This window comes from Macrotis lagotis, chromosome 1 (assembly GCF_037893015.1).
Source record: "Macrotis lagotis isolate mMagLag1 chromosome 1, bilby.v1.9.chrom.fasta, whole genome shotgun sequence".
NCBI lineage: Eukaryota > Metazoa > Chordata > Mammalia > Peramelemorphia > Peramelidae > Macrotis > Macrotis lagotis.
Window position 1 is genome coordinate 275,814,802 of NC_133658.1, and position 26,243 is coordinate 275,841,044.

The 26,243-nt window shown below is 36.6% G+C and overlaps 1 protein-coding gene across 1 annotated transcript in view; it reads left to right on the plus strand.

Moving 5' to 3' along the window:
* MYT1 (myelin transcription factor 1) overlaps positions 1–26,243 on the plus strand; it is a 191,303-nt gene that overhangs the window by 49,163 nt on the left and 115,897 nt on the right. Inside the window, 1 exon segment of the mRNA XM_074210533.1 lies at positions 12,697–12,797. Coding sequence (XP_074066634.1) covers positions 12,697–12,797 — 101 coding nt within the window.

Sequence of the window (26,243 nt, forward strand, 5' to 3'; positions counted from 1 at the left end):
TTTCTAGTCTATAAAACAGGAATAATAAAAACACCTTTGTTACAGGGTTCTTTTGAGGATCGGGGATAGAAATCATTTTGCAAATCTTAAAACTCTATATAAATGAATTATCATCAATATGCCATGTCTTCCACTTCCATTTCCAAAGATAACTTGGGAAGTCATCATTTGTAGCCATTTTTATCCACTATAGCACATCTTTCACCCAATTGTCAAAATAATCTTGCTGAAGTATAAGTCTGTCTCTCTCCGAATCTTTTAGTGTTTCCTATTCTCTCCAGATCCCTCCTTTTTTTGTATGTATATGATTTAATTGATATGGATAGATCATGACAAGGAAAACTACCTCTGCTGATGCATAACAACTGCTGACATTCCATACTGCTTTAAAGTTTTTAAAAGAATGATCAAATAATCATTTATAAGGGAAGGGTAAAGAGTAAGACTTTTTATGTACTAAACACTTTAAAAAATATTATCACATTTTATGGGACATCTAGGTGGTATAGTGGGTAGAGTACCAGTCCTGAAGTCAGGAGGACCTAATTTCAAATCTGATCTCAGATACTTAATAATTACCTAACTGTGTAACCTTGGGCAAGTCACTTAACCCCATTCCCTTGTTAACCCCCGCCCCAATACAATATTATCACATTTGATCCTCACAACAACCTTGTGAATTAAGTACCATTATTTCTCCATTTTACAGTTGAGGAAACTGAGTCAACAAATTAAATAACTTATCCAGGATCACACAGGTAGTTAAGTGTCTGAGGCTACATTTGAACTCAGTTCTTCCTGACTTTAGGTTCAGTGCTTTATTCATTATGGTGCCACCTAGCTGCCTCTGTTATAGTAATAAAAAGATTAGAACAGTCTCTGCTCTCAGAAACCTCATGTTCTAATTGGAAGCAGGTAGCTTCCTACCTTCAAGTTTTTGCCCAGACTGTCTCTTGTTTCTAGAATTCCTTTCTTCTTCATCTTTGCCTTTCAAAATCTTTCCTCCCTTTTAAGCTTCTGTTCAAGCTCCACTTCCTTCAAAAAACCTTTCCTAATGCTCCAGCTGAAAATGTACTCTACTGCCATCCTCAACTTTCCTTAGAACATTTTGTCTGGTTCTCTCCTTGCTCCCATCAGATCCCACATTCTTTTATAGTTATCTCCACACCATGCCACATAGAATGTACATTCCTTTAAGGGCACAAACTGTTTCATCAAACAAACAAACAAATCTTCAAATCCCAATGTCTAGCATAGTGTTTTTGAAAATAGTAAGCACTATGTTTGATGCATTGACTTAAATGGTTTGAAATCATTTGAAGAAACACAGAGTTTCTTATACCTGTAGGAGAGCAGACTTAGAGAAGCTATAATGGTTATGTTTACAGTGTTGCCCCATGGAATAGGTATTACATTTGTTCTACTTTATCCCAGAGGACAGAAGTAGGAACAGTGGAAAAGAGATACAGAGGCAAATTTAGACACGATGCTAGAAAAAACTCTCCAATGGTTAAAGTCCATTCAATGCCGAACCAATTGCCTTGGCAGTTAGCAGCTTCCCCTCAATATGGATTTTCAAGAGGATCCTGTATGACCATTTCTCAGAGAAGATGTGGAGAGACTGTGAGTGTTATTTTCAGGTTCTTAAATTGGCGTTATATTTGCAAAGGTACATTCAGGATAAAAGTGATATAGTTGTCATAATAACAACAGCAACAACAAGAATAACTAGCATCTCTAAGGAGCTTTATGGTTTGTAGAACTCTAAACAGCTATTATCTCATTTTATCTTTATAACAATCCCAGGAAGCAGATGCCATTATGACCAAAGCAGACAGAAGTCAAGTGATTTGCCCAGGATCACACCATTACTAAGTGTCTGAGGCAAGTTTTGAACTCAGGCCTTCTTGACTCCAGGCCCAGTTCATTGACCAAAGTAGCCATACAAAATATTTCAGTAAATGTTGGTTTTGTAATTGTTTACATAAAATGTTTCTACATTTCTCCTGGCTCTTAGGACTGTTGTTTCTGGGTGGTGTCAGAGAACAGATTGTAAAACCAGATTCACATTTTAAAAGAGGAAGAAATGTAATTTCCTTGGACAAGATCAAGAGTCCTTAATTTGAGGTCCATGTGCCTGCAAGGTGTCTATAAATAGATTTCAGGGGGAGCTTATTAATTTCAATGGAAAAAAATTACAGCTTTATTTTCACTGATCTTCCACTGATTTCCCTTGTAATCTTATGCATTTTATTTATGCATTGAAAATCTTAAGCTGAAAAGGTGCCCATAGGCTTCACCAGATTGACAAAGGGAAATGATGAAGAGCATCCCAGGACTAGATGATCTCAGAGATCCTCCAGTGTTCTGTGATCTAGCAAAATGTCACAAAGGAGTCCTATTACATATGTTATGTTATCTGATCCTCTTAACAATCCTTTGAGGAAGGTGTTATTATTGCCCCTATTTTATGATGAGGAAACTGAAGCTAAGTCAAGTACTTGACAAAATCACATAGCTAAATAACTGCTCAAGGCAAGGTATGATACATTTTGAGTTCCCAGATTTCAAGTACAGAGCATTTATAAGAAACTTTCATTCAATTAGACCAAATTCCAGTACAGAAAATGTGACATGGTAGGCTTCACTTAGTGTCTTTGGGCAATGCCACAGCACACAGTGTCAGAACACTAACATCGTAGTGTTGTGGTTGTGCATGTATGTGTTTATTGCCAATGTAGGAATAGTTGTACCTGTTATTTCTTCAGTGCATAAGGAACTCCTCACTGAGGAAACTCACTCTGTTAACATAGATCATCAATTCTTTATTTAACTTAGTTATAAAGAACTGCCCAAGGTTTTGACAATTTAAGGGATTTGCCCATGATCACATAGCTAGCATGCTTCAGAGACAAGATTTGAATTCAGGTCTTCCTTCCAGTCATATAACCACTATACCAGCACTGATATTTTCATAGAAGAAATGCTTCTAGATTTTTCAGTATTCTTCTCTTTGAATGACTGTCTGAACCCTGTCTTCCATTGGTTGTGGAGTTTGTAAAAAAGTGAGCCTATCTAATGGATGCTCTGAGTATTGCTTGGAGACCCTTAAGTGATGAAAGACCATGCAACTTTTGGAAAGTCAAGGCAGGGTAGGCTTTAGCACCTTTTAAAGCACATTGTCTGAGCTGCTGTGTAAGATCTCAAAATTGAAATAACCCAAACCTCCCAGGGATAGACCTGGATGAATTGTCAAATGGGAAATAAAGAACCAATGAAAATAGAATTAATTAGGGAGGTAGGGATTTGATTTTTAGGGGGTAAGATTTTAGTTATTGAACTTGGAGGAGGGTCACTAAAGAGACAATGGGTTAGCTTCTATGACTGGACAGAATTAAGAGATGTGGGTTTATTCTCACTAATGGAAAACTGAACAATGCTTCAGAAATGAAGGGCAGAGTCCATTACCATGAAGGGATGGAAAAGAATAAAAATATAAATTGTATTCTCAGAAGAGGCATATTTACTGATGATGATTCTATAGGAGGTCACTAAAGAAAACATCTTTAACCTCTAAACATGATATGAAAATAACCAACTTTCTATCATATCCTACTTCCTCTGGTATTTTTTTTAGGTTTTTGCCAGGCAAATGGGGTTAAGTGGCTTGCCCAAGGCTACACAGATAGGTAATTATGAAGTGTCTGAGACCGGATTTGAACCCAGGTACTCCTGACTCCAGGGCCAGTGCTTTATCCACTATGCCACCTAGCTGCCCCTTACTTCCTCTGTCATATTGGATTGGGAAGGGTTGGGAGGGAGATGCTGAATTCAGTGGATAATTCTCATGCTCTTCCTTCCAGCATTTTTTGCAACAATCATCAATATTTACAATTTCATATTTATCGTGGAAATAAAATATTTCTATTTGACATATGTATGAAAGAAAGAAATTAAATCCATGTTATTGACTTCCTGGTCAGACACAGTTGTAGTTTTCCAATCAGTCCCAGTTGCAACTTCCTAGACAGACCCAGCTGTGACTTTCCAGCCAGTCTCAGTTGTGACTTCTCAACCAGATGTAGCTGTGACTTCCTAGCCAGTCATCTCAGCCTGTGGAAGCTGGACCTTCCCAGGAGTCTTTTTTTTTTTTTACTGATATTGGCTAATTTCAAGGAGGATTCCCAGACTCTTCATGAAAGTTATTTCCTGAATCCTAGTGGGTACTTGTGAACTTAGTTATACAACACATGATTCCACATAGAATGGAAGCAAGTATTGTTATGTGTATCTTCTAATATCCCAGTCCTCAAACCTAGACTATCCTGTCTGCTTAGCTACTATTCTTCATTATCTCTTCCATATATTTGCTAATTTCCTTCTTTCTCTTCTTCACAGAAACATTGTAAACAATAATTAAAATAGTGTTTTATAGTTTTCAAAGTACTTTAGGTGTGTAATTTTATTTTATTTTAATGACAATTCTTTGAGATAGATATTATTATTGTCCCCATTTTACAAATGAAGAAGTGACTGAAAAGTCAAATGACTTGCCCAGAGTCACATAGCTAAATAACTATTCAAGTCAAGAGATGAACTCAAGATCTTCCTGATTCCAAGTCATTGAGCCATATGGCTACCATCCAGAGTAAATTTTGCCTTTCAGTCAAGTACAAATATTTGCTCCATTCCCCCTCAAACATTTACACAAGTAACTCATTAATCATGTCTCTGTTATTTCATTCTCACGACATGGTGTCTTCTTCTTGGATGGTTTCTAGGGGTTTGTTGAATTGAATTGATTCCTTCTTGTTTCTCTGTGCCCATATTGTTAGTTTTATAATTTAAGTACCTAAGAAGTCTTTTTAATAATAGAATTTATATAGTGCCTTCTTTGTGCTAAACACTATATGAAGAGTTTACAAATATTATCTCATTTAATCCTCACAACAAACCTGAGAGGCAGATGCTATTATTGACTCTATTTTATAGTTAGGGAAACTGAGACAGACAGAAGATAAGTGACTTACTCAGGCTTATATAGCTAATGTCTAAGGCTGAATTTGAACTCAGCTCTTTCCGAATCTATCCATTGCACTGCCTAGTTATTTCATCTTCTATTTCTATGATACACCTATTTGTTGCACTGTCTAGCTGCCTCATCTTCCACGTCTATGACACACTTATTATTCATTTAGACAGGTGTTTCAGAAATGCCACCTTGAATGATAATTATGCAATGTCAGTATTAACGGGGGTTTCGGCAATCATAATTCCAATTTGTTTTTGAATAGGGGTCCCCTCTATGACATCTGTGACAGATGCTTACCTAGCTCTCAAATTTTGTGATTCTATGTTACTGTAACTTTCATTCAATGAGAACAGTTAAGGACTGTATTACCTTCTTTCATATATCAGGTTTCAACTTACTATGAGCCATTTCTAAATAATCTCTCCTGAAGAGGGTAGATCGTGGGAAAGGATAGCAGATACAAAACACTTTATTTGGTTTTTGCAAGGTGGTAGGATTGGAGATCAAATGGCTGGGTGGTTGTTGCATGTCTGGAGTGGGAATTGGATTTGGGTCCTCTTGGCCCCAGGGTTGGTGCTCTATCTACTGTACCACTCGGCTGCCCCATAACATACTTCTTAGGAGGGACAAGTGAAAGGAGAGAGACAATAGAATAAATTGGAGAGAAATGGATGGATAGAAATACAATCAGCAGTAGCAACTGTGGGAAAAATATGGAAGCAACTTCTCTGATGGACTTATAATAAAGAATGTTATCCACCCCAGAGGCAGAGCTGATAGTATCTGAAAACAGACTGAAGTACAGTGTTTTTTCCTCTTTTGCTCACTTTGTTTTTCTTTAGGGTTTTTGTGTGGGGGAGAGGGGATTATGTTTACTCTTACAAGAATATTTTAGTAATGAGTAAATAAATTTTAAAAAATCTCTCCTGGCACAAAGATCATTCTTCTTGGTTCAGAAAACAGAAGCCAGATAAGTTTTAGTAGTTCTGCCTTTTTTTTATCTCTGCCTTGATTTTCTTTTTGTGCCAATATAGGGTTTTTTTTAAAGTCCTTTTAAAAAAATGCTCTTAGCTTTCACTCTACTTATTCTTCCCTTTTATGATCCTGTTACTATTCTTGAAGAGTTTTCTCATTTTATTTTTATGGTCTTGATTCCATCTTCTATAGGAACATTTTAAAAATTAATGATTAATGAGTTCCCTGTGAATCTACATCAATACCTTTCGACATCCCCTTTCTAACTCACTGTAATCCTTTATATTTTGTGTGGCAGTAAGGCAGAATGAGCAGAGAGCTATCTTCCGAGTTAGAAAGTCCTGAGCAGCAGTCCCACTTTTGATTCATACCTGTATGACTCTGGACAAGTGATTTAATCTCTCAGTAGTTATTCAGTTGAAGGTTTAATCTAGATTGACATAGAAAAAAATACTTAATAAGATTCCCTTCAATGAAAAAATCACAACTCTGTGTGCAAAACAAAAACAAAAATATTTTGTATCATAAGAATTCCATTCTTGAGATCCTCTTCCTTTTGGAGTGATTTTCCATATAGAATTCTAGATAATGGAGTCCTATCTATACTTTCCCTGAACTTGGTGAGGAAATTATTATTCTTTGGCCTTCACTATTGAAAAGGACTTGACATTAGAGTTGTGATGCCATGACAAGCAAGTAAATTAGATTTAAGGGGGAGGGCTGTGTAAAGTTATCAGTCTCACTTTTTTCTCTGGAGCTGTGTCCAGTGACCAGATATGGATCAAGATAACTGGAGATGACCCTGCATGCAGTGAGAGACCTTTCATAAGCATTTATTTAGTGTCCATACTATGTGGCAGGCACTATGCTAAGCATAGTGAATACAATGACAAAAAGAAAACAATTCCTATCTCAAGGAACTTAGAATCTATAGCAGTCTGGGATTTTTTATGAAATACAAATCCTATTCCCAGTTACCCTTTTGTTAGCCAACTATTCACTCTTCAAAAATATCTCTTTCTGGGGTCCCTTTAGGAACAACAATCACGAAAATGTCCCTTACTCTCCTAAAGAATTCAATATATTTCCCCAGAATTTCATAATTTTAATAATGCTTTCTTTCTGGTCATATCATTTGGGTTTTTTTTTATCATGAATGAAGAAATGGGTATTGGTCATCAGCTTTGATGACCTAAGGAATCTCTGTCATGTCCCAAATACATGCCTTAGGAAGGCAACTGACTTTTACATTGTTGCTACATTAGGCAAATAGCTATTTCAGTCACCCTTAGCTGCAACTGTTCATTTCTTTTTCCTCTGACCATTAGCAAATTTCTTGTCCTAAGGCAAATATGAATCCAAAATATTCGCCCCTTGGAATACTAGAGTCTGCTTCCTTCCCAAAAGATCCAATTCTTTGTAATTTAGTCCTTCAGCCCATCCACATGCCAACCTTCTTTACACAAATTAGGATTCCTCTTTGCTTCTTCAATATTATTCTTGGAATCAAAATACCATAGTTGCAAATCAGATTCTGTCATTTACTATCTATACTATCTTGGATAAATCATTTAACTTCTTTGGATTTCAGTTTTTTCAGGTGTCAAATAAGAGATTTGAACTAGATTCTTAATAAGATCTCTTCTGATTCTAAAGCAGGGATTCTCTGTGATTTGATACTGTTTTCTCCTCAAAGCATTTATTTCAATCTTTTTAATATTTTATTTTTTCCAATTACATGTAAAATAATTTTTAACATTCATTTTTAAAAAATTTGTTACAAATTATCTCCTTCCCCTCTCATTGAGAAGGCAAGCAATTTGATATATAGGTTATATATGTACAGTCATGCAAAACATATTTCCAAATTAATTATGTTGAGAAAGAAAACACAGACCAAAACCCAAGAAAAATAAAAAAATGAAAAATAGTATGCTTTGATATACATTTAGACTTTATTAGTTCATTCTCTGAAGATGAATGACATTTTTCATTGTGATTCTTCCTGGATTGTCTTAGATCATTGTCTTGCTGAGAATAGCTAAGTCATTCATAGTTGATCACTGTGCAATGTTATTGTTACTGTATATAATGTTCTTCACTTTACTTCACTGTAAGTCTTTCCAGGGCTTTCTGAAAGCATTCTGCCCATAGCAATTCCTATTGCATAATAGTTTTCTTTTTTTTTTTAGGTTTTTTTTTTTTTTTTTGCAAAGCAATGGGGTTAAGTGGCTTGCCCAAGGCCACACAGCTAGGTAATTATTAAGTGTCTGAGACTAGATTTGAACTCAGGTACTCCTGACTCCAGGACCGGTTCTCTATTCACTGTGCCACCTAGCCACCCCTGCATAATAGTTTTTTCTCATATTCATATATCAAAACGTGTTTAGCCATTTCCCAATTGATGGGTAGCCCCTCAATTTCAATTTTTTTGTCATCACTAAAAGAACTTCTATAAATATTTTTGTTTATATGGGTTTTTTCTTTTGCTTTTATGTCGCAGCAGTAGTGGTAATGGTAGTGGTGGTGATGGTGGTGGTAGTGCTAGTGGTAGTAATAATAGTAGTAGTATTGCTGAGTCAAAAAGTATGCACAGTTTTATAGCCCTTTAGGCATAGTTCCAAATTGCTCTCTGGAATGGTTGAATAAGTTCATAACTTCATTAGTGTCCTAATTTTCCAGCATCATCTCTAAGATTTGTAATTTCCTTTTCTGTCATATTAACCAATCTGATAGGTGTAAGGTGGTAACTCAGAATTGTTTTAATTTGCATTTCTCTAATTAATAATAATTTAGAGCATCTTTCATATTTCTAATGGTAGTTTTAATTTCTTTGAGAACTACCTGTTAATTAGGGAATGACTTGTATTCTTATACATTTAACTTGGTTCTCTATATATTTGAGAAGAGTCCTTTAGCAAAGAAACTTGTTGTAATATTCCATCTCTCCCTCCCCCCAATTTTCTGCTTTCCTTCTTATCTTGGCCACTTTGTTTTATTTGTGCAAAACCTTTTTAATTTAATATAATCAAAATTATTCATTTTATTTCACATAAAACTCTCTATCTCTTGTTTGGTCATGAATTCTTCCCTTAATAGATCTGACAGATAAACTCTTTTTTTTTATTTAGATGTTTTCAAGGCAGTAGGGTTAAGTGGCTTGCCCTGAGGTTGGATTTGAACCCAGGTACTCCTGACTCCAAGGCCAGTGCTCTATTCACTGCCACTGTGCCACCTAGCTGCCCCTCCCCCACAGATAAACTCTTGCATGCTCTCCTAATTTGCTTATAGTCTCACTTTTTATGTCTAAATCATTTTGATCTTATCTTGGTATATGGTATGAGATGTTCTATACATAGCTCCTGTCAAAATGCTTTACCATTTTTGCATCAGTTTTGAATTGTCTCCTAAAAGTTTGCTTATTCCAACCTTTTAAGAAACTTTTTATTTTTCTTTATAACTCAACTTCCTCATCTATTAAAAGGAGATAATAATGACTTGATTTAGTCACATTTGACCCTCACAATACCCAGACCTGAAGTCACAACCTGAAGACTAAATTCAAATCTGGCCTCAGATAATTTAAACTGTGTGACACTGGACAAGTCACTCCACCTTTGTCTGCTTCATTTTCCCTATCTGTAAACTAGAATTATAATAGTATCCTTATCCCAGGGCTGTTGTGAGGGTAAAATGAGATACTGGTGTCTGCTCCCAAGTATATACTTGATGAATGCTTATTTCCTTCCTACATAATGTTAGTGATGATGGTAGAAGTGTGATATAATTATTTAAATGTTCCATTAACCATTCACATATTCCCTTAGCAGAGAGAATGACCTATACTTTTTGCATATGTAGCTGTTACTTGTTACTAACCTAAATATAACCATAATCCATTTCTAGATCACTTTTAAATTCTTCTAGTCCTCCATATTCACTGGAAGCAATATCTTCAATTTCCAAAGATTCTTTTTGGTGACTATCATGCATAACTCATGCACAATAGCCATGAAAGCTATTTGTTTGTTATTCTAAGGGCAATTAATTTCTAGAATTTAAATTGCCATTGTTGCCTCTTAAAACATTCTTTTTTTTTTTTTTTTTTAGGTTTTTTGCAAGGCAAACAGGGTTAAGTGGCTTGCCCAAGGCCACACAGCTAGGTAATTATTAAGTGTCTGAGGCCAGATTTGAACCCAGGCACTCCTGACTCCAGGGCCAGTGCTTTATCCACTACACCACCTAGCTGCCCCCTCTTAAAACATTCTTACCAGATCCTAATGCAAGCAGAAGCTATTCTTAAATGCAGTGTAGAAGATAATTTCAAGAACATCTCTCACTGCCTCTTTCTTCTCAAGCCTCAAGTCCCTGATTGAGGACCCTGATGAGGTCTCTGAGAGTCACAGCTAAAGTCACAAGTCTTCTTTGACTTAACACTTAATAAGATCTGAAAGCTTGTCCTAAGATTTCTATAATACATGATAGAGGTGAGGCTGAAGAGTAAGAAAACAAGGATGAGAATATATGTACCTTATTATTGTTTAGTTATTTCAGTTGTGTCTGACGCTTTGTGACCCCATTTGGGGTTTTCTTGGCAAAGATACTGGAGTGGTTTGCCATTTCTTTCTCCAATTCATTTTATAGATGAAGAAACCAAGGTCAAAAAGGTTAAGTGACTTACCCAGGCTCAGAAAGCCATTAAGTGTCTGTGATCAGATATGAACTCAGGTCTTCCTGACCCCGATCTGACAAAATCTATTGTGCCGCTTAACTACCCCAGTGTGCTTTCTATATGTGCCTTAGTCATCTACCACAGAGCCAAAACTTCACTTCCATTGCTTCTCTTGACATTTAAATTTAATGATCTTGCAACATTGCTCTTTAATCTTTCGGCCAAATAAGTCTGACATTTCATCATTTCTGTACTTCCTTAATTAAAAATGAGATATCCTTAATGCATTTAAATACATTTTCATTCATCCCAAATGGTGATTGCTTTGTGAATCCCACAGTGAGTTCTTTGTGGACTTGGGACAAGGATGTAGTGGACTAGTGAGCAGATCAAGTTAAATGTGATAGAAATAAAAAAAAAACACCAAAGATATAGAGAGAGGTACACCTGACTAGCTAAGTTGGTTACCCTCCCAGTGACCAAACCCACTTTGCTGTGGTGAGGAAGGCAGGTGAAAAGGAAAGCTTGAAATGTAGGAATATTCATTTCCTGTTTTTATTGTTGGTTTCTTAATGACCTCCTTTTCAAAACTGCCGAAGCAAGTCAGTTGTCATGGAAACATGGATTGACGTGCAGGGAATAGGTATACAATGTGTTTCTTTGTCATGTCCAGCCCAATGGGTTAGTCCTCAGCTCAGATGTGTGAATTTATGTGAGGAATTAAATATTAAACAGATGCCTTAACCTAAAGCAAATCAGAATCACAGAGTGAAGGGAAAGAGAAAAGGTTCAAAGGCAGGTACTGGAGATGTTCAGAAACCTCTTTTGTAGTGAGGTCTACCTAACCATTAAGAAGATTATAATGGGACCCCACTTTCCTTGATAAATGTGTTCCCACACTAAATTAACTAAATTTCATAGATTATGTCATAGATTTTTTTAATATAGTGACCTCCCATTTCAAGGAATTGCTCACTTTTTTCTTTTGAAGTGAAGAATCTATTTATAACATGAATAACTGCCTTCTAACTTCTTTATTTTGTAGCTCTGAGTATTCATAAATTGGGGTGTTTTAAAATGAGTCCACCTTGGTTTTCATCCAAATCTCTTAGGTTCCTAGGAACATGACCCTCTTTTCTTTTCTTTTTCTTTCTCTTTTTTTTTTGTCTATTTGCCTTTTTTGTTGTTGTTGATATGCATCATTCTTCCTGGTTTCTCACATAGTCCTTGCCTGACCTAAATTTTTAATCTTAGGATCTTAAGTCTTCTACTTCATTTTACAGGTGAGAAAACTGAAATGCAAGGTGTTAAAAATGAGTTGATCAAGGTCATCTAGCTAGTGAATAGAACCATGTCTATAAGTTTGGTGCGCTGACTACAAAACCATGATTTCCTCATCCACAATGCCCTTCATAACTATTTCCAGCCAAAGACATTTGAAGGATCTGTTGGATTTCTCTCTTACCCTGATACATTTTCCTGATTAGACATCAGAGTCTGGGGCCTAGATTTTTGTCCTGAGGAGACATAAACTGGATTTTAAGGCTGAAGACATGGATTCAAATACTGACTCTGGGTTTTACTTTCTTTATCTATTAAAAGAGTGGGTTGGACTAGATGATCCATAAGGCCCTGTATCAGTATAAAGAGATGATCCTATAGATCTAATTGGAAAGACTCATCTGAAGGCAGGATTTAGTTGCTATTGCCCTGCTTCAGAACTGAGGTGGGTCTCATGAGGAAGCAATGAGATCACAGACCAGGAACAGGGTTCTTGAACTTGCCCCTCTTTCTGTTGGTAAATTCCTGATGGGTCAGGAACCTCTGACCTAGAGGACAGATATCCCCAACACCTGGAAATCTGGTCCAGCTATTACTGCTGCCTGTCCTGCTTTGGCACCTATCCTAAAACACTGGGTCGGGGGGAAACCAGCTAAATCCCCCCATTAAGTCAGCATGACTGACAGTCTTATGATTTGTTTTCATGTCCTGATCCTGTATTTTCTTAAACCCTCAGAAAATGAGTTCCGGGGTGAGCTGCTGAATCAAAGGTGGACCCACGGAGAAAAGATCAGCAGCTGCAAGAGCACAAAAAACATACCCAGCAAACTGAGCAAGGTGAGGAGAGAAAGATGGCGGGGATCCCCCTCACATAATCCCCTGAGCATAAGAGAGGGTCCCTGGGGTCCCCCTCCACAGAATGAGATGTCCCCTGCCAAGCTCCTCCCTCAGATTCTTATGAAAGAGTCATTATAATAATTTTTGGTCCAGCCAGGGATTAGCCCAGTCCAGATTAGCCCTATGGAGAATGAAAAAAGGGCAGTGGAGGGATTCAAGAGTTCAACATCTTTTAAGTTAAAAGAAGACCTTTGAATATCAAATAGCAGCTACAAATAACATGTTCATGTTATTGTTCAATTATTTTTCATGTAGAGTGGGAAAGGTTTATAGATGTCATCTTGTGTCTCCCCTTTCCTCAAGATAAGTCCACTCCTAAGTTATGCCGACATATTTTCTTCTGTTTTTTAACCTCCCAAGAAAAGAGATTCTATAGCTTTCATTAGTAAACATAAAAGTCCCCACAATGGATGCATAGCAAACTTCTAATAAACTTACACAGGTGAAGAGAATTTTACTCCTAGAGACTTCTTTTCTCTAATATTTTGCCATTTCTAAGTATGACTCCTAGATGTGAAGCAGCTCAGAGGCATGCTGAATAAACCAATAGACTGAAAGTCAGGAAGTCTTGAACCCAATTCCTGACTTAAGTGTCTACTAGCTACTTGATTCTCAGAAATGCTAAGCCTCAACTATTTTGTAAAATTTAAGGCATGATATAAATTCTAGTTATCATCATCATCCTCTTCATAATCATCATCATCTACCTATTCACCATCCTCATCACCCTTACCCACACCAGTGATGCAGAGTTCAGCAAATTATACATGTCAACATGTCTGCCCAGTCAATGTGACTTCAAATTCTGCTTCTGACATTTAAACTATCTGTATGACTTTGGGCAAGTCACTTGATCTCTTTGGACCATGATTCCTTATCTGTAAAATGAAGGAGTTATACTAGATGACTTATGAGGTCCTTTCTGCTTCTAACTTCATTATCCCATTAGACCTCCATAAATCAGCTACAAAAGATCCACACAACATGCTGTGAACTTTCCTAGAGCCTTCTTGACCCAGGAAACAAAATAATTTCTTGTTAAATCTGAGATTCATGGACCACAGGAGGTACCTATTTTCTCTTATTCTATCCACAGCAAAAAAAAAAAAAAAAATGCCACAGCAGCAAAGGTCAAGCTCCATTCATCCCCAGGCTTGGTCATGTTTTATGTCTTGAGATTATATCCCCAAGAACTTCCTGACTTCACTTGTGGAATTCTAGTTCAGGGGCACCCATAGAATCTACACTCTTAGGATAAAGCTGGGCTTTCCAACATGCAAATGATAAATTCACCTCTAGCTTTGCTTGTGGGATCTGAGATTTCTGATAAATGCCTTTCCCAGGTCTGCCAGTGAACCATCCTTTAACTCTTTAAAGTCATTGTGGACAAGAAGCTGTTCCTCACTTTGGTTGGGTGTTGTTTAGTCATTTCAGTTGTATCCAACTGTCCATGACTCTTTTTGGGGTTTTCTTGGCAAAGATACTGGACTGGTTTTCCATTTCCATCTCCAACTCATTTAATAGATGAGGAACTGAGGCAGACAGGGTAAGTGATGCTATTAAGTATCTGAGGCCAGATTTGAACTCAGGAAGATGAATTGATGAAACCCAGGTCACTTCCACTGAAATTCCCCTCTAATGCCTCATCCTGGCATGTAGGTGATCTTGGGTGACCAAAAATTATACTCGTGGAGCTCAAGATTTGGCAGGTGCTAAAAGCCTAGAAGGATTTAGAGATATATTGTATGTCTTCATCTAGGTGAAAGCCTATTAAAGTTCAGAGAGAACATCACAGGGTTAACCATGAGTTGGTAATCTTGAGGGGGAAGGGAAGGAGGCTGCAGGTTTTCTGCTTATATAAGAAACATTCACTAAGAAAAATATGCCAAACCCAGAAAAGGAGGCTCTGACAATGCAGTTGTTCTGTTCTCTTCAAGAAGGTAACTTGACAGTTGAGATGCTGCAGCTAAGAGGGTTCCAGGGATGGAGGTAGAGTTGGGATGTAATTCTGGGGACAGACTTTCTGGTGTGTGGTAAGTTAGAATCTTAGAGTTAGAAGGTACCTCAGAGATGGTCCAGTTTAATCCATACATCAACAGAAATCTCTACAACATCCCCAATGAGTCATCCAGCTTCCCCTTGAAGATCTCCCTTGATAGAGAGCCAAAGACAATTCATTCCACTTTTATAAAGTAATCCAGGTTCAACACTTTGATTTTTTTCCTCCTCAAATCCTTCCTCCTCCACTTGCCACATTGAATAAAGGTTTATTGGTTGTTGTCTGTGTTGTCTCTGACAACTGTTCCCTTTTCTCCACTTACATTGACACCACTCTTGTTGAGGTCTTCATCACCTGTAACCTGATACAATACCATCCTGATTACTTGCTTTCCACCATTATTTAGAGGTGTGCTGGAGCCATTTTAAAGAGTTTCTCAAGAGCCTAATTGTTAGATTTTCAATGTAAGCAATTATACCACAGAATTCAGCAAACACTACAAATCAGAGTTTGATTTATTGCTTTGTGGATTGTTTAGACTCAACAAAATAATGGTCAAATTGTTAATGATGATGATTAAACTTTAAAGGATGCCATGCTACATATTCCCCCCACTCCCAAAAGCTGGTTGTTAAACATTTACCAACATACCCCTGATTACAATCCACTTTCAATAAAACTGCTAAAATAATCTTCCTAAAGCACAATTCTGACTACATCACTCCTCTGCTCAAAAATCTTCAATGATTCCCTATGACCTCTAGAATTACTACAAATTCTTCAGCCTGATATTTAAACTTCACCACAATCTGACTCCTTTCCACATTTCCAATCTTAATTTTAATATAATCCACATTTCAGCCAAAATGATCTACTAGTTATTCTTAAATTCATTTCATTGAAGAATTTTGTTTTCATACTGGCCATCTGCAGTGTCTAGAATGCCCTCCTTATTCACATTCAACTCTAGCAGCACCCTTAGCTAAAGATTAGACTTGGTTTAAGTGCTATCCACCATACAGGACTTTATCTGGTCCCTTGTTGTTCATTGTCTCTCTCTCTCTCTCTCTCTCTCTCTCTCTCTCTCTCTCTCTCTCTCTCTCTCTCTCTCCCACACACACACACACACACACACCTGGATACTTAGCTTTCAGTTTGGTCTCTGTATCCCAGTGCCTAATGCACTGTGCTGTGCAAATGGTTTTCTATCATATCAAGTCAAAAATCTTCTCTTAAATTTCTCCCCAAAACTTCTAGCTACCTAGAGCCAAGGAGAACAAGTTTTAATCTGTTCCACATGAAATTTTAAAAATTATTTGATGATAGCTATCATGACCCCTTTGACTCTATTCTTGGATAAACATAGCTACTTCCTTCAAGTAATCCATATGGGACCCAACTTCTAGTTTCCTCATCATATTTATTGCATTCTATCTTGTCACTATTCTTCCTAAAACAAAACACTTAGGACTTAAAATAATACCCCAGAAGTAGTTCCACCAAGGCAGAGTACAAAGGGACACTTTGGATACTATATCTCTATCAGTGTAGCCAAAAGGCAAACTGTTTTGAGGGGGCTTCCATATCACACCGTTAATTTGTATTGAGTTTACAATCCATTAACCCCCCCTCCCCCCCCTCCACCCAGGTCTTTTTCATTTAAATTGCTTTCTGGCCATTTACCTAAATATTGAAGTGCTATTGCCACAGCTAAGTGGAACTGTGGATAGGGTGACTAGCCTAGAGTCAGAAAGACCTGGCAGCAGATATTTGCTCTCCATGTTATCCTGGGCAAGTTACTGAACCCTGTTTGCCTCAGTTTCCTCATCTGTAAAATAAGTCAGAGGAGGAAATGGCAACCACTCCTTCATCTTTGCCAAGAAAGCTCCAAATGGGATCATGTAGAGTTAGGAATGAACTGAATAGGGGCAGCTAGGTGGCGCAGTAGATAGAGCACCAGCCCTGTAGTCAGGAGTACCTGAGTTCAAATCCAGCTTCAGACACTAAATAATTACCTAATTGTGTGGCCTTGGGCAAGCCATTTAACCCCATTGCCTTGCAAAAAAAAAATCTAAAAAAAAAAGAAATGAACTGAATAATAACATTGGACATTAAGATGGTTAAATGTAGCATTTGTGACATTAGTTTTAAAAAAATAACAACTGACAGCAGCTTTATTAGCATATTTATATTCAACTGTAATTTTTAAATTGATATGTATTGTGATTCCCACACTTGGAGATAGTAGGGGAAATCCTCCCAATTCATGAATTAAAGAATACCACACAACAGTGTCCTTTCTGCAACTCAAGGAGGAAGCAAAATATCACTTTCTAATTTATTCAGTTGCAAACTGGTCTCACTGTGGGTGCAATGTCAGGAAGATTTAACTCAGCAAGCAAGTAGTGCCCTAAAGGAAGTAAGGAAAGTCACTATGTGCTTGTGGAATAGCAGCCAGAAGAGGATGACAGCAAAAATGTTCAGCTACATCTGTTTTTTCAGAAGAGATGTCCAGCCAGGGGTCAAAGCTTTCTTTTAGCAAAAGATATTTTATTTATAGAAAATATTTGTTGCTAAAAATTATTCATTATAGACATAAATATCTTTAAGATATTCTACCTTAATTTTTTTTTTAATGAAGATCTTGGAAAGATTGGGTTAACTATTTTGCAATAGGGGACATTGTGGGGTAGGACTGATGGGATTTTAGATTTAGAATTAGTTGGAAGACACTTTAAGTAGAGGTATAAAATTCATTACTGTTCTGGCCAAATGACTCAAAACTCCTAAGTACTGAGAATCAAATTTAGATGTAATTGGGAGGGGTAGCAAGGTGGCATAATGGATAGAGCACCAGCCCCAGAATCATGAGGACCTTAGTTCAAACCTCACCTCAAACACTTAAACACAAACCTGACTGTGTGTCCTTGGGCAAGTCACTGAATCCCTTTGCCTTGCAAGAAAAAGCAAAAAAAAAATGTAATTGGGAAATGTTTAACAAAAATATAGAAAATACAATGCATCATAGATAATATTAATTTGTGGTTTTTAAATCGTATGACTGGAGGAATGTGTTTCTCTTTGAATTTGATACCACTGCCTTAAAGGACATCCAATTTTACCTCTTCATTTTACAGATGAGAAAACTGAGAACCAGAGAGGTTGAGTAATTGGCCCAAGGTCATACAAAAAGTAGCAGTTCCAGAATTTGATTCTTGGTCCCCTGAATCCCAATGCAATCCTTTTTCCACTGGGGGAATATCATAGAAATAGGAAACCAAAAACACATACACACACACACACCTAAATCACTGATTTTGAAAAGAAAATTACATGACTTGATGATGTACTATATCAAATAGTATCTTGTCTACAACAAGATAATTTCATAATTAGTTGAAAGATATTTTCTTGAAACTTGAAAGTATGTCTCTGTACACTGGCATTGTCCTCAAGCAGTGATGTCACTACTATTCCTCCTTCTTTACTTATAATGTGTAACCAGGAGCAAAGGCAAGCTCAATACCACTGTTTTCTCCTTTTTCTTTTTTTTGTCATTTTGCTTCCCTGGGGAACAAGATGGTTAAAGCTGTTGGTTATGAGAGCAGAGTCCTAATATCTTTGATTAAAGGACAATGGCACGTCAACTTCTTACCTCACTCTCTGCTAATGTCTCTGAGATTCAGTTGTTCTTCAGTTCCCTGCTGCCTTCCTACCTAATAGAAGCTGTCAATTATAACCAATTGAAGAATGACTTAGTAATTGGGACAAAAGGTCCCTCTAGGGTCAGAAGAATGTACCTTGTTCCTTTTCTCTTCTGACCCTAATACTGTTACCTTTTCTACTGAGATGTAAGGAGGGCCACATTAGGCCTCTCTTTTGGATTTTAGCATAGGAAAAAATAGCATTGAGGATATTTAGTAATACAGAAAAGAAAATATTTGGGAAGGAAAATGACATTTTTGGTGGCTAAGATAACCATCTTATATATATAACAGTTATATATAACAGTTAGCGGAATTTAACTTACTAACAAATTGAAATAGTGACCTAATACAAGGAGATTATTTTAATCTCATAGGTTCCACTGAGGCTCGCTAAGATGTATTATATGACTAGTATATGGTAAATAAACGCTAACTCTTATTTAAAAAGAATAGAACAGGGTTAAAAGATGATAAAATAATATTGAATTTCTATACATATAAAAACCCATTAATTTAAGATGGAGGTGAACTGGGGAGGAATAAGGGTATAGCATTTCAGTGGGAAACAAAAGACCAAGAGAATGAAATTATATTGTCATCAGGGTATGCTACATAATGCTGGGTCAAAAGGTAAAAGTGGATGATGATTTCCTCCTGAAGACTGCAGTGTTATCATGGAGGCAAAATATAATTGTGAAGTTATTGTATTCAAGTATTGAAATCTACTGACTCTCTATCTCTCTCTCTCTCTCTCTCTCTCTCTCTCTCTCTCTCTTATAATAGAGTTGCTGATAATTTGCTTTGCTTTGCTATTCTTATGGCAAGTTACAAGAGGGATTGCTATTCTGAATCTGATTCTAACCAATACAGAAAGATTAGGTGAAGTGAAAAATGAAACTTCAGAAGGAAGTGATCCAATCACTTTAGAGTAAGTCAATACTTATTCAGCACATACTATGTGCCACACCTTGTGCAAAGCACTGGAGATACAAAGAAAGACAAAAGACAGTCCTGGACTTTTAGGAGATCACAATTTAATAAAGAAAACAGCCAGCAAATATGTACAAACAAGCTTTATACAGGATAAGTAAGAACTAATTAACAGCAGAAAGGCATCAGAATTAAGAGGGATTAGAAAAGGCTTCAGGTAGAAGATAGGATTTTATTTGGGACTTGAAGGAAGCCAGGGAAGCCAGAAGGTTGAGATGAGAAAAGGGACAACCAGAAAAAGTATCTAGAGCTAAAAGATGGAGTTGTTTGTGAACAACAAAGAGACCAGTGTCTTTGGATCAAAGAGTACACGACAGGTAGGAGAGTGTAAAGGATAAGAATATTGGAAAGGTGGAGGGTGGGTAGGTCATGATGGGCTTTGAATGCCAAAGAATTTTTTATTTCATTCTGGAGTTGATATAGAACTAGAGTTTACTGAATAGGCGTTAACCTGTGCTTTAGGAAAATCACTTTGGGAAGTGGTAGAAAATGAATTGGAGTTGAGAGAGTTCTGTGGTTTGCAGAACAACCAGCAGGTTATTGAAAATATTTAAGGATGGGTGCCTGCATTAGGGTCGTATCAGAGGAGAAAAGGGAACATATTTGAGAGATATTGGAATGCAACAGATTGGATGGGGGAAGAGTCAAGAATGATTCCTAGATCATAAGCCTAGGAGACCAGGAGGGTGGTGATACTCTCAATCTTGATTGGAAAGTTTGAAATAGGGAGAATTTAGGGCAAAAGATAATGAGTTCAATTTTAGAGATATTGATTATCAGATGTCCACTGGACATCCAAATTAAACTATCTGAAAGCCAGTACAGCAGAGAAATTAGGGCTAGATCAGTAGATCTGAGAATCATCAGTATAAAGATGATAAATCCAAGGGAGTAGATGAGATTATCAAGTAAAGTAGTATAGAGGAAAAAGAGATGGTTGTCCTAAACAGAGTCTGAGCTAATTTTGTGAATCATGACACCCATAGTTAGTGAATGTGATCTGGATGAAGATTCAGCAAAAGGAGGCAGATGGAGTGCTTTGATAGAGAGAAAAGCTAGGAGAGAATAATGTCTTGGGAACCAATAATGGGGAGAATAAACCAATAATGGGGAGAAGAGAGTGATCAGTGGTATGAAAGGCAGCTGAGAAGTTAAAAAAAAAGCAGAATTAGAACTGAGGTTAAAAAATAAAACATTGGATTTGGCAAGTGGGAGATCATTATTAACTTTGGAGAGATAATGAATTCAAAAGTTCGATTATAAGGATTATTTTTTTATTTATTAAAGATTTTATTTGAGTTTTACAATTTTTCCCCCAGTTTTACTTCCCTTTCCCCACCCCCACCCCCCCATGGAAAGCAATCTGTCAGTCTTTACTTTGTTTCCATGTTGTACATTGATCCAAATTGAGTGTGATGAGAGAGAAAGCATATCCTTAAGGAAGAAACAAAAAGTATAAGAGATAACAAGATCAGACAATAAGATATCTGTGTTTTTTTTCCTAAATTAAAGGGAATAGTCCTTGAAATTTGTTCAAACTCCACAGCTCTTTATCTGGATACAGATGGCACTCTCCTTTATAGACAGCCCAAAATTGACCCTGATTGTTGCACTGATGGAATGAGCAGGTCCATCAAGGTTGAACATCACCCCCATGATACAGTGTTTTTCTGGTTCTGCTCATCTCACTCAGCATCAGATCATGCAAATCCCTCCAGGCTTCCCTGAAATCCCATCCCTCCTGGTTTCTATTAGAACAATAGTGTTCCATCACATACATTTACCACAGTTTGCTAAGCCATTCCCCAATTGAAGGACATTTACTTGATTTCTAATTCTTTGCCACCAACAGGGCTGCTATGAATATTTTTGTACAAGTGATGTTTTTACCCTTTTTCATCATCTCTTCAGGGTATAGACCCAGTAGTGGTATTGCTGGATCAAAGGATATGCTCATTTTTGTTGCCCTTTGGGTGTAGTTCCAAATTTCTCTTCAGAAAGGTTGGATAAGTTCACAGCTCCACCAACAGTGTAATAGTGTCCCAGATTTCCTACAACCCTTCTAACAATGATCATTATCCTTTCTGGTCATATTGGCAAGTCTGAGAGGTATGAGGTGGTATCTCAGGGAAGCTTTAATTTGTATTTCTCTAATAAGTAATGATTTAGAGCAATTTTTCATATGGCTATGGATTGCTTTGATCCCCTCATCTGTAAATTGCCTTTGCATATCCTTTGACCATTTGTCAATTGGGGAATGGCTTTTTTTAAAAAAAAATATGACTCAGTTCTCTGTATATTTTAGAAATGGGTCCTTTGTCAGAATCATTAGATTATAAGGACTTAAAAAGAGAGCAAGAAAAGAGGAAGCATGGACATCTTTTGTCTTCCTCAAGTAGTTTTACCACAAAGGATAGAAGAGATAAAGGATGAGACTGAGCATGGAATGATCAAATGAGGATTTCTTTTGAAGATGGGGAAACCTTGTACATGTTTAAAGACAGTAGGGGAAAGAACCAGTAGCCAGAGACTGAAGATAAATGAGAGTTGGGATGACAGAGGCAACAGACTTTCTGTTGGAAAAGACAGGATAGGGGGTGGCTAGTGGTGCAGTGGTTAAAGCACTGTCCCTGGAGTCAGGAGTACCTGGGTTCAAATCTGGTCTCAGACACTTAATAATTACCTAGCTGTGTGGCCTTGCAAAAACCTAAAAAAAAAAAAGACAGGATGGAATGGGGCTGCAGATAGGTTATCTTTGATAAAGAGGTTTGTTTCATATCATATATGGGGAAAGATCAGGAGATTTTAGAACTGTGCCTGTCTCCTCTCCACCATCTTGGCTGGAAGTGATTATCTTTGATAAAGAATACTGGAAGAAGACATCTGATTGAGATTTAATGAGTAAGAGTGAAGAACAAGGAAGATTTCATTGAATGACCTCATTTTTTACTGTAAAAATATGAGGAGATACCAGTTAAATTCCAGTTATGTATGGGAAACAATGGGAAGTTTGAGGAGGGATGAAAAGGTTTGAAAGAACACAGTGGAAAGTAGGAAAGTGAGTTGATAAAGGAAATGTAGAAGGATTGCATAGCTACAGTGAAGACCTGCTTGACATTATATAGCATAAAATTTTAATGGACCCAGTCAGAATAGTTACATGATTTTCTCCACCTTTATTCAGCAATACCTATATAGTAGTAAAGGCAGTATTTGATGATAGTGATCTAAAGTTGCGATTTGACATGGTTCAGGAGGGAGAAAACCAGGGACAGTCTGGCTTGTACCATGACTTTTGAGAAAGTGACTTTAAAACAATTAAAAGAAAGAACAAACAGAATTCCATGGTCTGAGATTCTATAACAAAAATTAGTTTGAAATAGGAGTCTCTGAACTCAATTCTAAGGATAGAGTTGCAAATCATTGCAAAAAGGAAGGAAATGATCTAAAGAGAACAATGTAGTTATACAAAGAGTTAATTCAGATTTTTGAAAAATATGCATGTAGGAAGCAAGGAAATTAAATGCAAAAAAACCCCAGAAAGTATAGCATAATTCTTTAAAATGATATCAAGAGTGATTTCATAAGTAAAGTTTGAGATCAATGCTAGGAGTCATTGAGTTTTGTTTTGTTTAGCTATATGAGTCACAGGAGCAATAATTGGGATAAAACTATTGCTTAAGGGTGGATGGGATAATGATAATTCATTTTGAAGACAAGGAAGTCAGCTACTCAACTTTTATTGTCTTTCCATTTTGCTTTCTTCCAAGGAGAGTATTCTTAAAACTGGGAAAGATATGATTAGTAGAATCTTAAATACTAAGATAAATAGTAAGGGAGCATTTAGATTTGAATGACTTATAACCAATGGAAGTGAAAGAATTTATAGGCTAATTGCTGGGTTGCTATAAGCTTTGAAAAAAAAATTCTCAAAAATTAAAGAGATGTTAGAAGACTAGAGACTAGTTACTATATATGTTTTCAAAGTAATGAGAAAATATGGTTCCTTCTAATTAAGGACAGAGAGTTTGATTTAAATTCTTAGGCAAAATCCTAGAAATCATCATTAAAGGCATGGTTTCTAAACAGTTAAAAGGTTTCCTTCTGTTTAACATTTTCCATGACAATCTTTCAAGTATTTAAAGGCAGAAATAATTTCCCCATATTATCTTCTCCAGGTTAAATATCCTCAGATCTTCAAACAAAGTTTTTGAAACTCTCTACCACTGAAGCCTTTACTCTTTTTTTTTTGCAAGGCAATGGGGTTAAGTGGCTTGCCCAAGGCCACACAGCTAAGTAATTATTAAGTGTCTGAGGTGGAATTTGAACACTGGTACTTCTAACTACAGGGCCAGTGCTCTATCCACCTAGCCGCCCCTCCCTTTAGTCTTTAGGACCTAATGTTTATTTCATTTATTCAACTTTCTCATTCTTTTTTTTTTTTTTTTAATTATTTATTTAAGGCAATAGGATTAGGTTCTTGCCCAAGGTAACACAGCTAGGCAAGTGTCTGAGGTCAGATTTGAATTCAGGAACCAGGGCCAATGTTCTATCCACTAAGTCACATGGCTACCCCTTTCCCATTCTCCTTACATGTCTTGATCCTCCTGGTTTAATTTTTTTCCTGATTTCTCCTGCTTCATGAAAGTATGGTATTTTAAAAGACTCAATCTAGTGTTTTCTTCTTTTTTCTTTACATTATCCCTAGAAATTTCTTCCATTATCATGGATTCAGCTATCACCTCTGTATTAATGACTTGTAAATCTCAGCAACCTAGAATTCTTGGAGGTGGATGATTTATCCAAGAACATCACTCCCAACCAAGATCTCTCAGCATCCTTGATAAATTGTTATTTATCCATTACATGAAGATCCTTAGCAAGGAAAAACCCATTACAGCCAAGTCAAAGTCTTTCAGTTTTGTACTATTCTGTAATAAAGGTTTTCCACACTTCAAACTGAAATTCATATTCTGTAACTTCCCCATACATATTTTACTCTCTAGTTCTGTTCTCTGGAGATCCAAATGCTTTCCACATTGCTTTTTCACTCTAGTTGGGGGATTTCTTCATATGTAAAAATATCTTTTCCAAACATCAGATTTACAACTGAAAGACACTTTAGACACAGCTAGTTCTTTTTTTAATATTTAATATTTATTTATTCTCATTTTGTACAAATGTTTTTTTAATACATTAGTAAAATATTCTTGTTTAAGAGTAAACAAAATACCCCCTTCCTCCAAAAAAATATAGACTCACTTGAGCGATAAAGTAAAGGGGAGAGAGAAAAAAATTAAAATAAAAAAAATTGTAGGTATGGTCAGGTGTATTGTAGGTATGGTCAGGTGTACAGCTAGTTCTAATACTATTATTAGACAGAAGAGGAAACTGAGCAAGGATTTAATCTGAGGCTTATTTTTCTATTTTTTTTTTCCTGGGACATTCAAACCTTTTCTTCAGTTGTGACATTGGCTTGCTCAGCTGCCTTTAAGGCAGATTAGAAGATTTCTGCCCAAATTCTAATGTAAACAGAAGCTGCCCCCAGAAGTTGTCTGAGAGATCTAGATATACAATTTTAATCTATTTCTCTCCCTCCAGTTACTCTTTTATCCTCTACATACTGACAAGACATCCTGTACCTTTTCCTCTTGTAGTGTGATTTCACCAGGTCAGTATCTTCTAGGATCAGTAGGGGCTCACAGCAAAACTCCACTTCCCTCTGGTTCTGGAAAGCTATTGTGGATCTAGCTATTCTCTAAATAGAAGACCCTCTTTCCCTTGGTCCTCTCTGACAACTTTGGAAAAGTTGTTTCTTCTGGCTAACCTCACATGAAAGAAGGCTCACTTATTTCCCTGAGGAAGTGGGAGGTAGTTCAACTGAGGGTGGAGTTTGATGGAGGACTGAGGTTGGTGTTCTAATAAAGACCCAGGAGTAAAACAAAGTTTCAAAAAAACCAACCTTTTTTTTGGGGGGGGGGAATAGAGAATATTTTAAAACTGAAAATAAAAATATATAATTCAATAAGCTACCATTTTTTAGCTATCTGATTATGCAACTCAAGCCAAAATACAAAGAAAAAATCTGAAAAAGGGTAATTATTCAGCTTAATTCAACAAATAATTATTAAATGTCTATTATATGCAGAGTACTTTGCTAAGCAATGGATGGGGGATTTTCAACATTTAGATAGAAGAGTAATTTCCTTCATGGAGCAAAATTCAGTATAATATAGAACACATATAATGATAAATATTCTACTAATTAACATATAAGTGCTTTTTTGTTAGTGCTTTAGAGATGTTATTTTTTTTGCTTTGTGCAGAAATCTTGGAAAATTAAGGAAGTTTTCATAAAAGAAATAACATTTGATTTTGGTTTTAAAGAATAGGTAGGAATTCACCAGGTAAAAAGAAAAGAGAAAATATTATAGGGCAAAAGGCTGGAAGAGTAAAACGATGTCAGAATACAGGATTATCTTGAATGTCAGGTAAAGTTAACTTTGTTTAATAGACAACAGAATGCCATGAAAAAAAATTGATCAAGGGAATCTGGTCCTCAGTTTTCCCATCTAAAAATTAGTGGATTGGACTTAATAATTTTTAAATTTCTTCCCCTCCCCCCTTCAGTTCTGAATCCTGTTATGACTCAAATTTATGCATAAGGGAGATTAGTCTGGCAGTGGTGAA